Source organism: Volvox carteri (genome assembly GCF_000143455.1).
Source record: "Volvox carteri f. nagariensis unplaced genomic scaffold VOLCAscaffold_15, whole genome shotgun sequence".
Taxonomy (NCBI): domain Eukaryota; kingdom Viridiplantae; phylum Chlorophyta; class Chlorophyceae; order Chlamydomonadales; family Volvocaceae; genus Volvox; species Volvox carteri.
The window spans coordinates 208,470-227,097 of record NW_003307558.1 but is presented as its reverse complement, the minus strand read 5'-3'; the positions used below and the strand labels follow the sequence as shown (position 1 = coordinate 227,097).

Sequence of the window (18,628 nt, the reverse complement as noted above, 5' to 3'; positions counted from 1 at the left end):
AGCGAAATTAGCGTCATGAAAACGAAACGCGAAAGGGACTGAGTGCTGGCCCGCAAGGCGCTTCCTAACCCAAGGTACGATGCAAGGTGCGTGTAACGTGGCTGCGGCTACTGGCACCCTAACAACTCTACTCCGTCTCCTTTTGTCCTTATCTTCGAGTACCCTTAACGCATACACCGATATTTGTTACTGGATGAGTAAGGCCAGTAAAGCACCGTTTGTTTCGATAATATCGTTCGTTTGTTTCCCTTGGGGGATTAAACAGGGGGCTCGAGTTGGAGGTGCGCTGCAGGTAGATGTACATACAACAACGCGCAACAGGGTTCTGGGGCCAACCGCACTCCGCGACTTGGCGAGAGTCGGGCCGCACCTTGCAGGGCCTGCGAGCGACTCGGATGGCAGGGCATGCGGCAGCAAGGCGTGAAGAGCTGCAGGCTCGTCCGGCTCCTGCGGTGAAGGGTTTTCCGCGCGCGGTTACATCCCATCCGGAGCCAGCACCCCACTTAAGAACGGAAATTCCGCAATGCACAAGGAGACATGATAAAAAAATTGCAACATTTCAAGTTTTGGGGAAATTTATGCGCTTCAATTCACATTGCGCCGGTGGCCTGCCGAGTGCCGGCCCTGCCGTTGGCAACTTTAACTGCTGTCCGAAAGGGCGAACCTGGGTTGATCGTTAGGCGTCGACTTGCAGCTGCCGGTCCGAGTAGCATTTTAGCGCGTTGGTTGTCGTGGAGAAAACCCTGTTAGGAATTGTGCTCTGACACTCAGGAGGGTGCTACAACTCAAAGCGATCGGGCAAGGCCGAAGAATTTCCTTCGCTTTGCAAGCATGGAAAACTATCTTAGCCTCTGTGACTCTGTAGATTACCCCAACTTTCGGGCCAAGGACTAAGACGTCATCGCTCATCGGTCGCCCACAGTACGGAAATGCAACATTCCAGGCTGCAAGTTTAACTATTCTTTTCGGAAGCTGCGCTGCGCAGCAGGATATGTGCATCTACAATTAGCCAACATGAACTGCTTTTCCTGTCGTAACCTTGGTGGCCGTGCAGGCCCACATTGGCCAGTCGCTAATCCATCCTATCGAATCAAACAGGCGCGGCTAATGGTGCGCGCCAGTGAGCACCAGCAGCAATTAGGATTATCTTCCAATAGCGCCGAGGGTGGTCAGCTTGCCAGCACAGGTCCGGACCGTCTTAAGTTTCCATCGTCGATTATCTTCACGATAACGTGCTGTGCATGTTACCGCTCACCCAACTTCCTGATTCGGGCAAACACATGCTAGGTCCCATCGATTGGAGGACCAAATACAAATGGAGCTTCGAGGGCAATAAGTCAAGTAAGTGGGGGCCTTCCATGCCGTTGCGCTCTCCCGTCACCGATTTGCGTTCCTTTTGCTTTTCAGCATCAGTACATGTTAGCATCAGGATTTGACACGGGGCCTCCAGGACCACCCAAGCATAGTCAACCCATCCTTCCCATTTCCCCAGCGCTCGCGTCACCACCCACGCATCCCTTATCCCGCCAACCCTCACCCTCCCTGTTGAAGGTGGGAAACCTCGGAGCGATGATCGGTTGGTGGTTGATTTGCCGGTTGCCGCCATCCGACGACCGTTGGGCCGTGTCCGGGGAAACGGTATGAAGGGTCCTAGCTCCCAGGAGTGCGAGATGGCGGTTTGGGGTTAGCGGTTGAGAAGGTCCTAGTTGCAGAGTGAGCGGACTCGAGCGCATGTGGTACAGGTCGAGAGTCGGGAGCAGAGGGAGCGAGGGACTAGTGACTCGGCTTCCCCGTGTCAGAAAATGCGTTGCCTATCCTGGCCGCACAGCGGGTGTGTATTCGGCACGTAGGTATATGTAGGTATGTCTTATGTTGTAGGTGGTGTTATGTAGGTATGTGCTTCTGTACGTACTTATGTATGTCCGTGTAAGGGAATGTCGCTCAGGAGTCAAGGAAAGGGACATTCTTTAATGGATAAACCCAATACGAATACTGATCAATGTGTGCCAGTAGGTGGGTGGGTAGGCAGGCATGTAGGTAGGTAGGTAGGTAGCTGCAAAGGCAGCAAGTACAACAAATGTGGATATGTGTCTGTATGTCTGTCTGTATGCATTCCTTAGATCCTGAGAAGGTGGCTGCGCTGATGGAGAGCATCAAGGAGATTGGTCTACAGGAGCCAGTAAGGAGGGGGAGGGGGAGGGGGAGGGAAAACCCGGAGGAGGGAGAAAATCCCGGGAACTAAGCAGTCGATGTTATCCTCATGGCAAGAAAGCGCACCGGATGCGTTGCAGCTGCTGCCCATCCCCGCGCAATCGAATGTGTGACTCGCTTGCACGGCCAGCAACATGGGCCTCACACCCGGACGAGCCTTGCTAGGGCTCGTGTGTCTCCCGTGCCGCCTGGCCGGTTGTAACGGGGCCACCTTCCCCCGCATCCGTCTTGCGGCTGGGATGCCGTACCCTTTGCCTTGCTCCCTGATTGTTGTCGTCGGCACCAGATTGACGTGCTGGAGGTGGATGGAGTCTACTACGGCTTCTCTGGTTGTCACCGCTTCGAGGTGGGCTGCTACTGCCGCTGCTACTGCCACTGGAACTGCCACTGCCGCATATATTACGGATGCTGATGCCCCGGGGGGATATGCTGCTGTTAGCGGGTTTGGTTTGAGCCTGTGAGACTGTGGTTGCTGGGGGTGCCTGGGGTGTCGGCGCCTAGGGGCCTAGGAATTGGTTCCTGGACTGACTTAACAGACTTGAAACACACTAGTTCAAGTCTAGTGAGTAGTTTTAACACATTAGTTTGTCACCCTAACCACCTTAACCACAGAACTTGACCCGTGGTGCTGTCCCCCCTAACCATCTTTCCCGTTCCCATGTTGCTTCGGTTACTTCGGTTTCACTGGATGGTTCGGGTCTGGGGAAAACGCACGCAACCCGGCACACACATACACACACGCAGGCACACCAGCGGCTGGGCGCCGAAACCATTCGGTGCCGTGTACGGAAAGCCAACAAGGAAGTGCTCAAGATGCACCTCATGTAGTGCAGTGGACGAGGATCTCGGGATAGGTGGTGGCCTGGGAGCACCGTGATGGTGGCTCCTCTTAAGTCCGAGTGCGGGGTTGGTGGGCTTGTATGTATGAGTGTAAGGCTTATAAAGCGAGCGCGGGGCAGTGGGGGGCGGGCCGCCGAACCAGGAGTGTTGTGAAGGAGGCAGGAGGCAGGTAGGTGTCGGAATGAGGAGAAGCAAGGGCGAATGGTAGGTGGTGATGTGATGTTGTAGGAGGGTAAATCTATCCCCTTTGGTTTGGGCGCGCGTGCGCGTGTGAAACTGTTACTGTGACTGTGAGTACATGTGCAGAGGGGTGTCTGGCTCAGGCAGGCAGGCGGACAGGCAGGCAGGCGGACAGGCAGGCAGGCGGGCGGGCAGCATACGTGAGCTTGGTGATCACAGATCCTCCTTCCGGAGCTGTTGCGTGTAACTACCGCGGTGTTTATGTGTGTAAGGGGGGATGACGATGGGAAAGGCTTCCGGCTTTCCAGCTGCTGCTGTGATGTCCAAACAAGATAGTTCTGTCCTAGTACGTGGGAGCAGGTGGACTCAGTTCGAGACTGGACACTGCGTTGTGTGACTTATCATCGCTGTGACATCCCATGACCCATGTCCACATCAGGTTATACAGCACGGATCTGTTTGGTCCAATTAGGACTGTTGAAGCCCTGATGCCCCGCATCATATGAGAAAAATGACCAGATCCTTACCCGACAGCTCTTTTTGTGAACGCGTACTGCATTATGCATGTCTCCCTGCTCATCCCACACACCACACCACACACCACACCACACGCACAAATCTCATGATTTGATCTGGTCAAAGCTCCTATATCATTGAAGCACACACACGCCAGGAGCACGTCGACTCCCTGTCGGCAGCATCACCACTACTAACATCACGACCACCATGAAAGCACCAGCACCAGCACCAGCACCAGCAGCGAGCAGCAGCATCCATGTGAGTGGAGGAGAAGCCACGGCGAACCTCCGGGCGTGTGTGTGGCTATACTTCGGAACGGGACGTGAAACAGCACGGACATAGGGGACATGAAACCACGTTAGCGCTTTGGTTGGTCCACACCGCACGGCCAACTCGGCACCAACCTTGAAAGTACAGTTCTCCCCCTCCCCACTCTCCGGTACAGGAAGGAGGCTCTCGATATGCAAACACACACACCCAAATTCCCTAAGACACATTTCCGCCACCACCACACCACCACCACCATCATCATCATCATCTTCAGCATCGTGGTTGCTGACTGCTGCTACTGCACGCTTGGGGTCCCCCTCCGCCCATCAGATGCATCAAATCGTCCCACAGCATCCCTCACACCAACCACACAGCACCAACCATCATATCGCCGATGCGTCGGACACGATTCTGTGACCGAACTGTGTACGAGGAACGGTGTACACATACGATACCGTCACACGCCCATACCATATCGCAAGGCAGGACGGCCACGTCAGATTGGTTTACAACAAACTCGTCACTCGTCACTCAGACACGCAACTCTACCCTAGCCCAACGCCGCCCTGCCGGGGCTGTAAGTTCTCCTTACTGTACTGCTGCCGCTGTTGTTGTTACTTGTTGTTGTGATTGCTGCCTTGCCCACTGCTTCCACTGGCCCCAGTGACACAGACTCAATCCCAGTAGCTCCTAACCGCCCAACTGCGCTCTGCTGGCAGCCAGACAGACCCCTCCCCCCTCCCGACCCCCCCCTCGCCTCTTGGTACACTGTTGCCCTGGCAGCAGCTTCACTCGTTCATGGTTCGCCTTTCCCCCCCTCGCCTCCACCCTCTCTGCCCCCCTCGCCCTAACCCCAGACCCCCCCAACAGCTCCCTGAAGAGGCCCCTCCCTCTTAATACATACATGCGTACATACATATAGGGTTCCCCAAGGTTTAGTTATCGCTTGTCCGAGCCCACCTCACCCCACCTCATAACTCCCCCCTCCTAAACCTCTTCCGGCTCTCCATCCTCCTCCCCCTTTCCCCCCTTTTCCCCCTACCTTCCTCCTCCACCAACACCTCTGGTATCCCCCCACCTTCAGAAGGGCTGAACGTACACGTGCGTGCTCTGCGTTGTGAGTGCGCAGTTGTGTCTTGGCGCCAGCAGCCTCACCCCCGGCAGCTGCTGGTGGCCGGGCACGCTGGCAGTGAGGGTCCAGCACACGGAGGACCTCTCCCGGGGGGGCACGGAGAGGGACGGACTGCGCTCGTTGGCGCAGGCAAAGCCGGGGGCGTCCATGAGGGAGATCATGAGCTCCAGGGGGGTGGAGCTGAAGTTCTGGAGCTGCGGGCGGGCGGGTGGTGATGGCGGGGGGCCCCGGGAAAGAGAAAGAAGTATAAAAAATATAATCTAAAGCTTATAGATACAGCAGGATTTAGGAAAAAGCAAATGTTACTCCTTGCCCAAGATAAATATTTCATTTAAACGAGCTGAATAAGTTAGCGCTGAAGAGGATTGGGATAGGGGTTGGAAGGGAGGGGGGAATGCGGGGGGGTTAGGTGGGGCAGAGGTGAGGAGGGCTCGCAAAGCAACACTACTGACTACCCGGCCCACGGCCCTAGCACCGCCATGCCGCGATGCGCTGAATAACAAGGGACCTCCAAAACCGGGCTGTTAGCTACAGGACCTTCCAGCCCCCTTCCCCTCTCAAGATCGCGGTGACTCTTTTCTTCCCTTCACCTTTTCCTCCCATACGTCATCACTGATCACTTCCTTTCCCTTCATTTCTCGTACCTCCCCCCCTGTCCACTATCCATAGAGATATCCACTCTCCCTCACACACACACACACACACACACACGCACACAAGCCCCACCTGCAATGTGTAAGTGAAGGCGATCCCCGAGGTAATCTGCGCAGGCCCCAGCGTCCTCGCAGTCAGCAGGCTCTCCGAAACCGTCACCCGCGGCAGCTCCAACACACTGGTGACCCATGGGTCAGGGCAGGGCTCCCCCAACGGATCCACACAGTCCCCACCTCCTCCGCCACCACCAGCTTCCCCTCCCCTAACCGCACCCCCACCCCCATCCCCACTAACCCCCCTACCCCCGTCACCAGGGGCGTCCGTCTCACCCCGATCCCCCTCCTGCTGTTGCTGCTGCTGCTGCTGCTGCTGTTGTTGTTGTTGGTAGTGGTGCTGGGAAAGCTCAGCCTTTCGGTTCTGGTGTTCATGATGGCTATGATGTTGGTGGGGTGATGGAGATGCAGGTGGAGGTGGAGTGGGAGGCAAGGCGGGTCGCAGGAGGCTGCCCGCTGCTCGCCGCCACCTCAGGTTGAGCCGCCCCATGCTGCGACCGTGTTCCAGCAGCTCAGTGGGACAGATGGGCAGCAGCAAAGTGAACACGTCCCCGCGGGCCAGGGTCATGGGAGTGGCGGGACCGTGCGCGGTGAGCTGCTGGTTGGGGTCGGCCACCAGCTTGATGGCGGCACTGGGCTCCAGAGCCACCTGAGGGGGAGGTGAGATTACATACCGTAGTATGGGCGAAAGGTGGGAGGAGGAGGTGGGAAGAAGAACCACGTGAACGAGTGAAGCTGATGCCCCAGGATAGACTGATACGCCAGAAGTACCTAAGAAGTAACTAATGAGGAGGTGGAGGTTGGAGGTGGAGGTTGGAGGTGAAGGTGGAGGTTGGAGGTGGAGGTGGAGGGGTGGAAAACGGCGGAGGGGAGTCCCTCCAGGGCCTTTCAGGGCAGGTATGTATTGCTTCATACAGCCGGCTCAGCTGCGAGCCTAATACTATACTATACCGCACTCACTGGGCTGCGCAACGCTGCGACGCAACGGCCAGGTCAAGGCCAAGTCCTCCACCCGCCCAACTAGGGGGACCCTCCCCCCCCTTAGGCGACCCACCTGCGCCCCCGCCAGCTCTAATGTGGCGGGCTGTAGTGCCCGGATCATGGCTGTCACCATCACGGGCTGGCCTGAAAGGGGAGGGGGAAACATAGGGATGGGAAGGTGGGGAGAGTTGGAGAAGGGTGCAAGGCAAATGCCGGGTAGGATGAGGAGGGGAGGGAGAAATATCCTATGCAACAAGGGGAAACCAGAAATAAATGAACTGCTGGCGTCCGAAGAGGGAGGTGGATGGGAGGGGTGGGGAGGGTGAGCGGGGGACCGGGCCTAACAAGGGACTGAGGTGGGGAAAGGGTTGGCTTCCACTGCGAGTGCAGTGGTACAGACTGGACAGGTGCGGTTGGAACCCCCCTCGCACCCACCCACCCACCAATCCACCCACGGGGCCATCCAACACCACACCGACGCCCAAACCCCGACCCGTACCACCTTGACGTCCAAAGAGCAGATCTCCCCAAACCAGCATCACGCATTGCAAACACACATACATACACACATACGACGTCCTCCCGAACCTGATTCATGGGGTTGCATGGCACCGGCTGGTAAGGAAAAAAGATGCGTACCCGTATCGTCAGCCGATAACCCCATCCATCCATCCATCCATCCATCCATCCACTACCGCCCACCCACCACCGCCCAAAGCTGCCTGCCCACTCGGACATGGGCAGTTATTTCCTCGCCGTTTGCATCACATCATTCCCGTCCACACCCACCCCACCACTACCCCTCACTCACACCAAACCCCAAACCCCAGAACCCAGACCCCAGGCAGCCGCCGCCGCCGCCGCCGCCAAGTGCCCCCCGCCCGCGGCTCTCACCGATGGTCAGCGCCGTGGTGCCACCCTCCCGAGTCGTCAGTCGAGGCAGTGACAACGTGTGGATTCCCACCTCCGAGGACATCCTGAAAACCAACCAGGACAACAGGATAATAACATCCGCAGTAGCATTAGCAGCAGCAATAGCAGCAGTAGCAGCAGCAATAGCAGCAATAGCAGCAGCAATAGCAGCAGTAGTAGCAGCAATAGCAGCAATAGCAGCAGCAATAGCAGCAGCAATAGCAGCAGCAATAGCAGCAGCAGGAGGGGATGATATCTTCACATGGAAGCAGCAATGGGTCGAATGCCGACGGACGTCCAAAGCTCCAACAACAAGACCAACCGGGAGGGCCCCCGGCAGACGACACAGACCGGGACATGAACCCAAGATCTGGCACACCAGTGCCTCAGATACCCCGGCGGTGCTCCCACCGGCGGTCGTCACAACTCCGCGGGGTAGGGTATGTACACCCTTGTCAGCTGGCATGGCCTGGTGCGACACCATATCCCCCCTAGCCCCCCTCCACCCTCAGGTTCCGGAGCTACAGGGGGTTGTTGCGTCATCGCCTTGCTGTCCTCCTCCGTAGTTGGTTCTTCGGACGTCGGCAGCTGAGTCTTTTCGTTACTTGTGCAGCTGCATTCAACTCCTTTCCTCCTTCCCACCTCCCCTCTACCCTCCTTTCCTCCAACCCCTCAATACTAACCTGCATTTGAACTCAAACGGCTCCTCGAAGGTCAGTGTGGCTGTGGCAGTCACCTGCACACAGGCGGAGCCAGACAGACAGACAGAGAGGCAGACAAAAGGGCAGTAAGAGGCAACATGGGCCCAGCGAAGGTGAAGGAACAGAAATGATAGCTGCAGGAGGGACGGGCCAGTTCGAGGGACCGGCCACACCGCCGAGCAAACGCATCCTAGAACCCTTAACACCTCCTTGAGCCAACTCACAACCCCCCCGCCGCCGCCCTCCCCCACCTCAGCGCCCTGGATGTGTCCCCTAGCGCCCCTCCCTGTATTCCAACGCACTCACTGTCCCCTCCTAACTCAAGCAAGCAGACCGACCCTCCCGATACCGCCCACTACCACCCGCCCACTACCTCCACCGCCAACCTGTGCAGGGCACAGCAGCACCGCCGCCACCGCCGCCGTTCCCGCCGCCGCGGACCTCGCCCACAGCCGCACCGTGTGACTGCGACCCGGCTGCACAGGCGGCAGCGGTATGCGGTATCGCTCGTTGTTCAGCGCCATAAGCCCCCGCGTCGCCTCCGTGTCGTCAACCACCAATACGATATCGGAGGCCTGCAGGCCGCCGCTAGTACGGCCAATCACGAACTCCATAGAGGCACCGAGCAGCGGCCGGCCCCCCGGCGCCACCGCCAGTATCGCCAGCAGCGGAGCATGCTCACCGAGCAGCGCAAGGCCCGCAGGAAGGCCGTACGACAACGTCGGCAGCGGCCCTAGATGCGCCACCGTTAACACCAGCTGCCCTGGCGACACCGCCGGGCCGCCGTCGGTGGCGGCGGCGGCGCGGATACTGCGGAATGGCGCCGCGGCGTGGTCGACGGAGGCGCCGTTGCCGCCGCCGCCACCGCCACCGCCTGGCGGCACTAGCAACGGCCCCGTCAACACTCCGGGTTGCGCCGCCGCGGTGGCGGCGGTGGCGGGTGGGAAGGACGCGAGCTTGAATACGACAGTGGCGTGGTCTGAGAGGAGCAGGATGGCGCGTTCCGCGCGCAGGCGGCCGAGGCACCGGGGGGCCAGGCGCACGGAGAAGTGCGACCAGCGGTACGGCGGCAACGGCAACAGTGAAGGTGCTGTGGCGGCGGCGGCGGCGTGGTAGGGCGTGGAAGCTGGGGCGGGCGTGGCGGCGGCCCCGGATACGCCCTCAGAGGTGGAGGGAGGTCCGTCAGTTTTGTGGAGTTGGCCTGTATGCAACAGAAGGGAAGGTGACGGTGAGAGGAGCTTCAAGGAGGAGCTGTAGGACGGGGTTAGTAAGTCTATCCCCCACAACCCCACTACCGTAACCCCCCAGACTAAGGTACTCACCCACCCACTACCATCCACCCACTCACTCACCTGGTAACCGACCGCCGCAGCCAATACCGGTGGCGCTGCTTTCGCACACGCCGCCTTCCCCACCATCACCACCGCTACATGCCGCGCCCGACGTGGCTGCTGGCGGTTGCTGCTGCTGCTGTTGGCCTGCCTGGCTCATCCACCACTCGGCAGGCAGCGGTTGGCGACCGTTGTGCGGTGTGGATGGCGGCTCCCCCGCTGCGAAGAGGGGAAGAAAGCCATCGAGGGGGATTATATTAAGTACAAAAAGCCAAAGCAGCCACCCACGGGTTGGGGGAAACCGTTTCAGCTCAGCCCGGGGGTTGCGGGCAGTTGCATAGGGTCCGATCGGGTAGGGCAGAGGGAGGGAAGGGAACAGGGGGGGAGGGGTCTTGAGGGTACTTGAGCCTCAGCCTCAGCCTCAGGCTCAGCAGACACGACAATTACGATAACGGCAGTTTCCATGCTTGCATTACAGCGAGCTGCCGCCGTGCAACAAAAGCGTCCCAAATTAAGCCCGTTCAAAAAAGAATCAAGAAAAACACCCCACAATCATGTTGGGGAGCGGGGGAAGTTACAAAGACGCCATTTTGAGGGGGAAGGAGAAGAGGAAGAAACGGCTGGAAAGGTTTTGCCTAACCACTTCCCACCACCAACCGAACCATGTACCTTGCCCATAGGCTGCTGTTTCTTGCTGTTGTTGCTGCTGTTGTCGGGCGGTGTGGGGACGCAGGTGCGAGTTGAGGTGCAGGTGGTGGAAGGAGTGTGTGGCAGAGTCCAGCGCGGCGCCAATATGTTGCGGCAGTGGGGTAGCGGGGGCTTCTTGGGGGGGTACGACACCGGGTAGCGCCTGGACCCAGATATCGCCCTGGGGAGCCCGACGCACACACATAAGACATGTGGGGGTTTGGTTGAAGAGGATGGGTGAATTGAGGGATCGCCGCGACAGGAGCGCAAGAAGCACATGCAAGGGTCGACTGCGACAGGTGGGGGAATGGAGGACACAGCGATAAAGAAAAGCTGAATGAATAGATTTACAGGAATAAATAGTTAAATATGACGTTAGCGAGTAACAGTACTTGTCACAACCGTTACCAAACAATTTCCTTTTTCCAAAGCCCTCATCGCCTTTTTCCTCCTCTCTCTCTCTATTTCTTTCTTTAGGACACAGCTGTTGGCGGCCCCGCTGAGTCACCGCTTGCAGCAGGTGCTGGTGCTGGTGCTGCATCTTGCACCACCAGCAGTAGCAGCCGCCGGTGATGCCGCACATTCATTCACCTACGTGGTCGTCAACGAAGTGCAGGATGACGGCCTTGAGTGGCACCGGCATCGGCAGCTGGTTGTAGAGGCCCAGGTAGAAGTCCGCGGTGTCCGGATCGGGGCGGCCGTACGTGAAACCAGCGGCGAGCGCCAGGCACCTGCGTGGGCGACGTGGACAGCGGACACGACCCCATGAACCGACACCCCCCCTGCAAACGTTGCTGCCTTCGCCTCCGGTATTCCTGCTACCTGCAACTTGGCGTTCTACCCCTGCCAAGTTGGCTGCCGGACCTCACAGACCTTCACCGCTGAACCCCCTTTATTTATCTTGTGCTGTGCTGTGCTGTTCCTTGGTCCTATTTCCCTAACCCCGTTTTCCCCCCCCCCCCCGCCTCCGCACGCGCAGCCCACAACCCCCCGGCCGGTGACCCCACCTGCACCATCCGAAGTCCTGTTGCGTGTGGCGGTGCATGATCTCCGCCATGGGCCGCAGGTCCCCGGCCTCTCGGGCCCGGCGCTGAGCCTCCCGCAAGTCCAAATACTCCACCTGACGGGACCGGGGCAGGACGGCACCGGGGGCAGGGAGGGCAAGGCGGGGCGGAGCGAGGCGGGGCGGGGCGAAGCCAAGAAGGCCGCCGGGGGATCACCATCCGGATAGGGGAGGAAGGCTTCGGGGAGGCCCGGGAGTTTTCACTGGGTCGGCGGGCAAGAGGTAAAGCTTGAAGTGCGCATGCTCAGGTATTGTGGGACGGATTGCTTTTTTTGGCATAAAAGCAACTGAAGAGACGAGATGTTAGGGCAAGAAATGGTGCTTGGACGCACCGTGTAGTGAAAATGCCGCGGCAGGCCGCCACCGCCACCGCTGACCGACGGCGTCGGCGGCCCCGGCGTCGGCGGCGGAACCGCCAACACAGCGCCGCCGTCTGATGCTGTGCCAATGTACGGCGACGGCTCCGTTGGCGACAGCGGCGGAACCGCCGTCCCGGCTGCCGCCGCTGTGCCCGTCGTCTTCATAATGCCCTGTTTTATTTCCGAGATGCCCGTCATCAGCGTATTAATGGCGGACCTGCATGCCGCCATCGCTGCGGCGGGGTCCGCGACTCGAGTAGCACACGACGCCTGGGCCGCGACGGCGGCGCTGAGCGTCCTGGACGCCGCTGCCGCCGCATGGCGGCGGTCATCCGCCAGACTTGAACTCGACCGGGAGTGCATGAGGTGGTTAGGGGCCGAGGGCGGTTGCCCGACGGCCGCCGGTGCCTCTCGTAGCAGCTGTGACTGGTGGTGGTGCTGGTGGTGGTGGTGGTGGTGGTGCTGCTGCTGCGGTGGCAGAGGCTGCTGGACCTGCAACTGCGTCGCCAGGGCGGCGATCTCCAGGCTGTAGCACACGTGCTCCGCCGGTAGCCGTAGCCGCTGCGCTACCTCCCGCAGGGACACGAGCGCCTGCAGCAGCGGCAGCAGCCAGCCCTCTCGCCGGTATTGGTGGCACACCTGCGGGGGGGGGGGAAGGTGTTAGAGGGAGAGGAGAAACATCCAAAAAGTAATTACATGAAGCAACCGTGGGAAAGCCATGACAGGGACATGACCAAAAGACAAACACGGGAGGTCCAAAACCGGGAGGTCCAAAACCGGGACACCACCACACACCTCAGACAGAGAGATACATGACCAAAAGATAAACAACGGAGGTCCCAAAAAATATCAAGGGCCGAGTCACGCTAGGAAGGTGCAGGTAGGTGGTAGGTGCGGTATCCGCAGCCAAACTCCTAAAACCCGTATCCACCTGCAGCAGCAGCTTCCTGGCTGCGGATAGGTTATTAGCGAGGATGTGCTCCGAAGCCATCATGCCGCCAAGCTGGCTGCGAAGCCGGTCTACCCCTACATGGCAAGGAACGCAAAGAAGCAGGACGACAAGGACGCAGATTCAAAGCGATCGTAAAATGGTTCGAAAAGAGGTGCGCACGAATAGGCGAGCCAGCCCTCACTCGGAGGGTCCCGGTCTGCATGCGGAGGCGAAGGCGGAGGCGGGAAGAGAAAAGAAGAGAAGAGAAACCAGGTGCGTGAGAGGATCAGAGGGGAACGAAGCGTGCATGTCAATACACACACATATATATACATATATATGCACGCAAAGATCATATAAAAGACACGCACACGCACACACACGCACCTGCACAGTCCTTGAGTATGAGCAGTGCGGAGTTCATGACGTCAATCACGTAGGGTGCGGTCACCAGTCGACACTCCTCCGACTGGGCAACACCAAGTGCGAAGAGAGCGGGCGGAGGGGGAGGGGGGACAGGGGTAACAGGCCAATAGGGGTAACAGGCCAAAGCCACACATGCAAAACGCAAACACCGTCGACGACACCAAGGGGACTAAAATAAAAGCTTCAACCAGTCCTTTAGCAAATAGCCGCGTACCCCCCTCCAACCCAGTATTGGGTCGTAGCTGGTGACGTGATTAGAAGAGAGAGAGAGAGAGAAAGACATGAGTGAAAAACATTTTCAGTGTAGCCGCACACTCACACTTGCCGGTAAATTTTATATGCAGTCCATGCCACGAAGCGCCTTGTCCTCCCCTCAAACCAATTCAGTGCTATCTCGTGCCTATCATCATCTCCGACCGCAGCCCACGAGTGGCTCTGGCGGGGCTGCCGGGGCAACCATGAACCTCCTCCTCCTCCGACCTACATCCATCCCAGTTTCCACCAGCCGTGTGCGGCTGTGCACGCAGCCGGGGTAGCGGGCGCTTCATCCTCGTACGGAACGAGACATAACACCCATTCCACAAAGCCTCAACCCGTCCTAGATCACACTCCCTTCCCACCCCTCCACGAGCGCCGCAACCCCCAGCGCCTGACAAGGAACACCCACCTCCAGAAATAGCAGGTAGTCGTGATCAGACAGCGGCGAGTGTCCACCCTGCAGTCGACAACGGGCAGCTAATCAGGATTGCTTGCCAGCGAACGACCCGACACAGTGCACTCCTACGGCCCATGGCTACGGTCCGTAGGCTCGCCTTACAGCGTGCCCTCGTGGCTCACTTTCGCTAGTGGGCCACAGAAGCAGGCTACACGCAGCGGCCCGTACCGCGTATCGCGCCCCACACGCACCTGCGCCGCTTCATTGCGTAGCACCAGCTGACCAACGTACTGGCCCCGTCGAACCGGCGCCGTGTCCAGCAGTGGCGCGCATCCGCCAGCGGCACGCGCCGCACGCATCGCGTCCGCTGCCTGCCGTCGCGCCACCGCCAATTGCGCCGCTGCTATCAAAAGGTGCGCTCGACTACAGTCCTTTAGCGTGGAGCTGGAAACCACGGATGGCGCCATCGCACCTGTGGTGTTGACTGTCGCGCCGGTGGCACCAGCGGCGGCGGCGATGGCGGCCGCTCCGCCGCCCGTTACTTGCGGCTGCGGCGGCAGCGGAATGGCGCTGGCGGTGCTGCCGCCGGTGAACCCCGCCGCCGCCGCCGCCGCGGCCGCGGCCGTGGCCGCGGCGGTGCCGGTGACTGTGGCGCCGGTCACGGTGCTTCCGGCGGTGGAGAACGCCGGCATGTAGGCAGGCAGCGCGTCGACGTGGGTGCCGACCTCCTGAGCCGCTACCTGATGTTGGCGGACGAGGTAGCCGAGGTGGCTGCCGGCGGCGGCGGGTGGCAACACGCCTGGTGGCCAGCTCCATGTGTCGGTGGGGGGGGCAGCAGCACGGTAGACGGCCGCGGAACGGAGCGACGGAAGGTTCCTCAGGGCAGCTCAGCAGCGGCAATAAAGAACGGGGAGGACTACGGGCGGCTACGATACAGCACTACTATCATCATCATCATCCAGTGCAGCTGAAGTCGCATGCCTGCCACACCACAGGACCTCCTCCCCTAACAAAGCCCTGACACCACCGAGTCCTTTCCCTCAAGCTGGACACAGTAAGAGTGCGAAAGAACACCCCCAACAACCGCGCCTGCGCCTGCGTCCCGCCGCACATCGCCACGCAGCGCAGGAAAATCGCCCATCTGTGCCTTTTGCTTTCTGGCCGCTTCTGCCCTCGATCCGTCCCGTTCTTCCATGACCCCGGCCGGTGGGGAACAACCGCACAACCAACCGCACAACTCTCACCTGGCGGTTTGCCGAAGTGCGCGAGGTGCGCCCGCACCTGCGCCACCGCGTCCTCCACCCTGCCCTGGTGTACGGCCAACATAATGAGCTTCAGGTGCACCAGCTCAGCTACAGCGCACACCTGACAGCGTCGGAGAGAGGCGAGGGAAAGATAAGACCGCCAAACCAGGCAGGCCCCAGTCGAAGTCGTTGGGGGGATTGGGAGGCGCGTCGTTGTGCACGTTAAGATAACATAAAACGGTATCGCACAATATTTAGTTAACGTTAACAGCAAGGCCATGTCTAGGTTTTTTATGACTTATGGCCAGGCGTGGAGCAGCAGCATCAGCATCGCTATCAGCCCCAAAGCGTGTGGGTGGGCGGGAGGGGGGTCCCCGCATGCACCAAGAATGAAATCTGGGACGTAGGCCTTTCCCTGTCCACTTATAAGCCTGTAGACCTCACCTCCGTCCAACGCTCCGGGCGAAGAGGAGGTCCAATCTGCGGGAGGTTGCGAGGTGGAACGGTGGGACATTCCAGCACAAAGAACGGCGGTAGTGGAGGGTTGCGGGTACGAAGCGGCGGCAGCGCGAACCTTGCAGATTGAGATAAGAAGGCCAAAAGATGTTGGGCGACAGGAAATGGAGATGACCGAGGGAAAACACCGAATCAAAAGGGCCAAGGGGAGGGCTACAGGCCCACGGCCGCAACAGCTGCAATGCCAGTCGAAGTCCGCATCACATGAGCAGCCTCGCGCCTGACCGACCGCCCTCAACACACCAGACATGGAGATGTTGAGTGAAAACAAAAGAGCTCGAGGTACATGCCCCACAGCAGCAGGCAGCGGCCCAAGCTCATCGCTCAATGCAACATCCACTCCTTACGATTTAACCGCACAGCACATAATCATTTCCCAAGGCCGTTTGCGCGCCAGTCCACTACGGAGTTTTACTACTCGCCGGCCTGAAAAGGCCTCTCTCAAGATGCTAGTGAAGCGCCTTAGCGCGTATTTATATAGATGATATGTGTGCCATACGTACTATATAGACAGCTACTACATTCCTCCCCCTTTGAAGGGAACCGTCTCAGGCCGTTTACGCTACGGCCACGCCAGCCTGTGCAGTGGGTGATCAATCTGCCTCACGTTATGTCGCAGCTCACGTCCTCCTAGGCGTCATTAAGTTTTTCAGGGTCTTGCTTCCCGGTTTCTGGACTGAAAGTGTTCCCTTGCGCGCAGGCCCTCCCTCACTCTTTCCCCCCCCCCTCTTTCCTTCGCCGTCCCACCACCCGCCGCACCTGCACCGCCAGAATGGCGCCATACGACTCCCGGTAGTGCGCAACTGCTGTGGCCCAGTCCTGACGAAACTCCGCATACACCGCAAGCTGCATGCACCACACAACAAGAGCGCCGTAGCGGGGCGCCAGGAGGTGAGTTCCGGACCATGCGGGGAGCAAGCGGGGCGGCGCTCTCTCTACCCACGAAAACAGCAGAGAGGGCCCCCTACACAAACCGACTTGCCGACATTGTCATCTATCTCGGCCGCATTCCGAGCCCCCTAACGGCATTGGATACCCTGCCTTAAATGCCGTGCGCGCCGCCAGCTCCGGTGGCAACGGACCCCCCAGCGTGCTACGCCGGGCCGCAGCCTTGTCAGCCACGTGCTTTGACAGGCGGCTGTAGTACGAGCTGCACAGCTCCAGAACCAGCTTGCCCAGCCGCGCCAGAGCCGCGTCGCGAACATGGCGGATGGCGGGGTCGTCAGGCAGGGCACCCGCAGGCGCGACGACGGGCAGCGGGATGATCAGCCTGTACACGGAGTCGCACAAAGATCCATCAGGGTGGACGGCGCATGGCCGTACGGAGAGGGTAAGCTGTGCAAACGAAAAGGTATGGAGGGATGAGTTCAGACCGCGCGGGGGCCCCAGTTGGCAGATACAGTCCCTGCGTTTGCGCCACCCCGTGCCTGAGAGTGAGTTCTATCCGCGGGGTAGTAAGTCTGCCGCCCAGCCCGCACATGCAAAGGCACCCAACACCCGATCCAGAAGTAACGCGCAGCCCCGGTGTGATGTCTTAACTAGGTAACGCTCGCTACGGTTCGCATGCCTTGATCGCCGTTTCCAGCCGCATTCGGCAGCAACCCGATCCCACCCGCCCAGAAGCCCGCCCTGCACATTCTCTGGCACAGCGAGCGAGCGCACCTCCGGTCTAACGTCAGGTTGTGGGATACCGCCTGGACTCGGTCAGGAGACAAGTCGCCCAAGCCCTGCAACGCACCACATCACATCCAGCCATAAAGAAGTTACCGCGGGTGCCACTTCCCTGCCTGCGCTAGATGCGCCGTCGCACACCCAGAAGCCGCATCCAGTTGGAAGCCCGCTGTGCGCCAAGCCTCCCTCCCGGGCCGCCTCCCTCCCATGTCAATTGTGCATGCGTATCTTTCCTCCCCCACCGAAGCATTCAACCCACGTGCGGTTTGCACTTGATGCTGCTTTGTTGCCTTTGCTTCTGTTTCTACCGAAGAGCAGCTGGCACAGGAACAGCAGCTGGCACAGGAACAGCAGGAAGCAGCGCGCTGTGCAGAGGGACGCAAGCTCCACAAGCGTTATGTATGCCGCCGAACCAACTCACACGAGAGACAGCACCGTTGCACACAGCAACAGAATTGTGCAGCAGCTCCCCGCTGCTGGTCGCTGGTGAAAAGCCCTGGCCGGCGCAACTGGGTGTCCCTTTCCAACCCACCTGCTGCTGCACCACCGCTACCAGCACGCCAGCGCCTCGCTGCCCCGCTGCATCCGCAATGAGCTTTAGGCCGTACATCATGCGGTTCCAAGTCGTAGGGTCGCCTTCCAGCTCCCGCCTGTACGAGATGAACGATCCCCCTGTCACTGTCCAACACACCATTGAGCTGGCTTTGTGGCCCTCTTTGTGGGGGCCCCCTGTTCAACGGCCTAGAATAGGAAGGAAAGAGCTGCCATAGGCCTTGGGGCCTTTGTGGCAGACTTTAAACCTGGCACCGCAGTTCCCGTCCTGGGGTCCGTTCTCCCCTTGGCCTGTGTGAGCCGGGAACCGTGCCACGTCATTGGCGTGGCCGGACTCCACACACCTCTCAACGAGCGCCACAGCCATGGCAGGCTTCTTTCCGCGGTGCTTGGCAAACCAGTCCGACTGCGGTACATATGGACATGAGCAGTATGCTTAGCGCGTTTACCACTTTGCGCGTCAGCTAGGGTAAAATCCAGCTCCCGTACGGCCAAGAGCGAGGCGTAGGGGTCAACGACCCCCCCTTATGATCAAGCCGTATCCCCATGTACATGGAGTTCCCTCGTCCATGTAAAAGGTCCCCCAACGCTCCCTGGCCCATGCCCAGAACAATGATGAGCGCGCGTGCTCCTAACCCGTAGGGACAGGGTTGGGGCATCGTATAACCCGAGAGTGCGCGATTGAGGAGGGTTCCCTACCTTGAGTATGCCAGCCAGCGGTCCCGTTGCAAGCGAAATGC

General features: G+C 59.6%; 2 protein-coding genes across 2 annotated transcripts; one reads left to right on the top strand and one right to left on the bottom strand.

The window, feature by feature from the left end:
• Positions 1 to 1,541: 1,541 nt before the first annotated feature.
• VOLCADRAFT_59680 (uncharacterized protein) lies at positions 1,542 to 3,039 on the top strand (the record flags this gene model as incomplete). The annotated part of the gene is made up of 4 exons (XM_002949657.1): positions 1,542 to 1,638; positions 2,121 to 2,179; positions 2,498 to 2,557; positions 2,956 to 3,039. Coding segments are annotated over 4 exons (300 nt in total), but the record flags the coding sequence as incomplete, so codon positions are not given.
• A 1,364-nt stretch (positions 3,040 to 4,403) lies between these two features.
• VOLCADRAFT_89980 (uncharacterized protein) lies at positions 4,404 to 18,255 on the bottom strand (the record flags this gene model as incomplete). The annotated part of the gene is made up of 25 exons (XM_002949541.1): positions 4,404 to 4,442; positions 5,176 to 5,346; positions 5,879 to 6,508; positions 6,914 to 6,984; positions 7,735 to 7,817; positions 8,436 to 8,488; positions 8,840 to 9,654; positions 9,806 to 10,003; positions 10,454 to 10,652; positions 11,067 to 11,202; positions 11,479 to 11,591; positions 11,867 to 12,313; positions 12,386 to 12,532; positions 12,825 to 12,919; positions 13,027 to 13,041; positions 13,212 to 13,293; positions 13,918 to 13,965; positions 14,157 to 14,704; positions 15,150 to 15,270; positions 15,594 to 15,629; positions 16,425 to 16,511; positions 16,788 to 16,935; positions 17,328 to 17,392; positions 17,869 to 17,986; positions 18,233 to 18,255. The coding sequence occupies 25 exons, from the start codon at positions 18,253 to 18,255 to the stop codon at positions 4,404 to 4,406; spliced, it is 4,488 nt and encodes a 1,495-aa protein (XP_002949587.1).
• Between the last annotated feature and the right edge of the window lie 373 nt (positions 18,256 to 18,628).